General features: G+C 36.5%; 1 protein-coding gene across 1 annotated transcript; it reads left to right on the top strand.

Moving 5' to 3' along the window:
- The first annotated feature begins 878 nt into the window (after window positions 1–878).
- Window positions 879–1,831, top strand: LOC103500450 (tetraspanin-8-like). Its single transcript, XM_008463750.3, has 4 exons — window positions 879–1,151; window positions 1,241–1,432; window positions 1,477–1,701; window positions 1,802–1,831. The coding sequence occupies exons 1-4, from the start codon at window positions 879–881 to the stop codon at window positions 1,829–1,831; spliced, it is 720 nt and encodes a 239-aa protein (XP_008461972.2).
- Window positions 1,832–2,276: the final 445 nt, after the last annotated feature.

Here is a 2,276-nt window from a genome sequence, read left to right as displayed (position 1 = left end):
CATTCCAATCAAATTTGTCGTTATCTCTTAACAAATACCTAAGATTCAATAATAAGTTTAATACCTATAACTCATAGGAGAAATACCAAATAATGTGTACTTTTAACTACTTTCTAAATAAACATAACCGATATGGTAAAATAAACGTTTGAGGTTGAAAACAGAAAATGTCAAATACATTGTATTGTAATAAACATAGTTTGTTAACATATATCAACATGAGTTTGAACTTCAACACAAGAGCTTTCAAGAAATTAGCTATTTAATATTGATTCTAGTTTACATGATACACAGTAGTATTTACTATCTATTTAACATAGGAGTATTAGACATATAGTATTTTGATTAATTGATAGGACATATAGTATCGATATTATTTTATACATATGATTTTTCTAGCTCTTTTTACATGTTAATGCATCCCAATCAAATTTGTTGTCGTTATGGTAACAAATAACTAAGGTTCAATTATCAGTTAAATACCTAGGATTCGTAGTCAGAAATAGTAAATACTAAGGGGCTGTTTGGGGTTAGGGTTAGTATTGTGGGCTTGGGTTAGCCCAACCCTAAACCCCGTTTGGCTCACGGTTTATGGAAACCCTAGTTTTAGGGTTTTCATAAACCGGGTTTAATACCATCTTCAAAATGAAACCTCATCCGCCGCATTTCGTTTTCAATCCGCGTTGCCCCTCCAATGAACCCGTGTTTCCGCCGTGTTTACCCCAACGTTCGTTAATCTTCTTCTTTTGTTTACCTCAAGGTTCGTCTTCTTCCTTCACTTCCGTCGAACAAACATTATTATGTGTATTTCGTTCAATTTAGGCCTCCTCCTTTTCTGGTTGAATTCGGTGTTCATTCTCATCCTTCTTCTCTTCGTTATGTTCATTCTCATCCTTCTTCTCTTCTTCTTCACCATCTTTGCCTTCGTTATCACCAACAAAGTCGCTGGAAAAGTTCTCTTAAACAGAGGATATAAAGAGTATAGACTCGGTGATTACTCCAACTGGCTACAGAATCGCGTCAAGAACAACAAAGATTGGAACAGAATCAGAAATTGTTTAGTCGACAGCAAGGTGTGTGCCGAATTCAACCAAAAAATCGCTTCTGAAACCATTGCGCAATGCTACCAAGAACAGTTATCTTCAATTCAGGTACGATTTAATTCCAATTCAAAATTTAAGTAAACCACCCCATAAATAATTTCATAAGTAACGAGAGTTTGTGTGTGAATTTTTTATAGTTTGGGTGTTGCAAACCGGAAGATGAGTGTAATTTCACGTACAAGGCATTGACTCAGTGGGAAAAATCGGCGAATGTTTCAAGTTTTTCGAATCCGAATTGTGGTTTGTGGGATAATAGACTTGAAAAGCTGTGCTTCGATTGTGAATCCTGCAAAGGTGGAGTGTTGGATAATTTGAAAAGGAACCGGAAGGTACTAGTTTAGCAGAGAAGGTGATGGTGGTTCTGAGTAGCCAGGCTGGGATTCAAGAGGGAAAGGATGCGATTGTGGAAGAGGGTGGAATTGCTGCGCTTGTAGAAGCAATTGAAGATGGGTCGGTGAAAGGGAAAGAATTTGCAGTGTTGACACTCTTGCAATTGTGTGTTGAGAGTGTGAGAAATCGAGGGTTGCTCGTTAACGAAGGTGGAATTTCCCCTTTAGTTGCACTTTCTCAGACTGGAAGCGTTCGAGCAAAGCATAAGGTGATTATCAGAAACTGATTAGTCGTTAATTATTACACGATTTTTTGTTAGCTAATTCTATGAAATGAACACCTTGATGAAAAATTGTTAATTTTTGCAGGTAGAAACGCTTCTGGGGTATCTAAGATAACCAAGACAAGTTGCATGCATCCTCATCAAGTCCTTAACAATTGGCCTGAGATGGTTTTTTTTAGGAGGTAATTGTATTATTAACTAGTGGTATCGTGTATAGGGAGTGGTCTTTTTGACGGTTTGTACAGCGTGGTTGAGAATGTTGGAAGAATGAAGATTGTAGAATGAAGTTAGTGTAGTTAGTAAAGCCAAAAAGCTGACGGTTAGAGAAGAAGTTGTATGATTTTTAACTAGGTTCTGGGATATCCTTTTTAATGACATTCCAATTTACTAAATAGTGTAATACCACTTGGTTTGATTTTCTAGGTTTGGGGATTTGATGAAATTCTGATTGGTGGTTGTGTGTTTTGTATGGGTGAAGAACCCAAATTTTGTGGAACTCATCGTCTTTCTTGTAGCTCTATGTAAAGTACATTGAAGTTCTGAAATTTTACATTGAAGTT

Source organism: Cucumis melo, chromosome 1 (genome assembly GCF_025177605.1).
Source record: "Cucumis melo cultivar AY chromosome 1, USDA_Cmelo_AY_1.0, whole genome shotgun sequence".
Taxonomy (NCBI): Eukaryota; Viridiplantae; Streptophyta; class Magnoliopsida; order Cucurbitales; family Cucurbitaceae; genus Cucumis; species Cucumis melo.
The sequence above is the reverse complement of the archived record's forward strand: the minus strand, read 5'-3'. Positions and strand labels throughout refer to the sequence as shown.

What these genes read in the sequence shown, in the direction of transcription:
- LOC103500450 (XM_008463750.3), top strand. Translation starts at nt 879, where the DNA reads ATGTTCATTCTCATCCTTCTTCTCTTCTTCTTCACCATCTTTGCCTTC. An exon ending in ATTTGAAAAGGAACCGGAAG is followed by an intron (nt 1,433 to 1,476) that starts GTACTAGTTTAG and finishes CTGAGTAGCCAG; the next exon opens with GCTGGGATTCAAGAGGGAAA. An exon ending in GCGTTCGAGCAAAGCATAAG is followed by an intron (nt 1,702 to 1,801) that starts GTGATTATCAGA and finishes TAATTTTTGCAG; the next exon opens with GTAGAAACGCTTCTGGGGTA.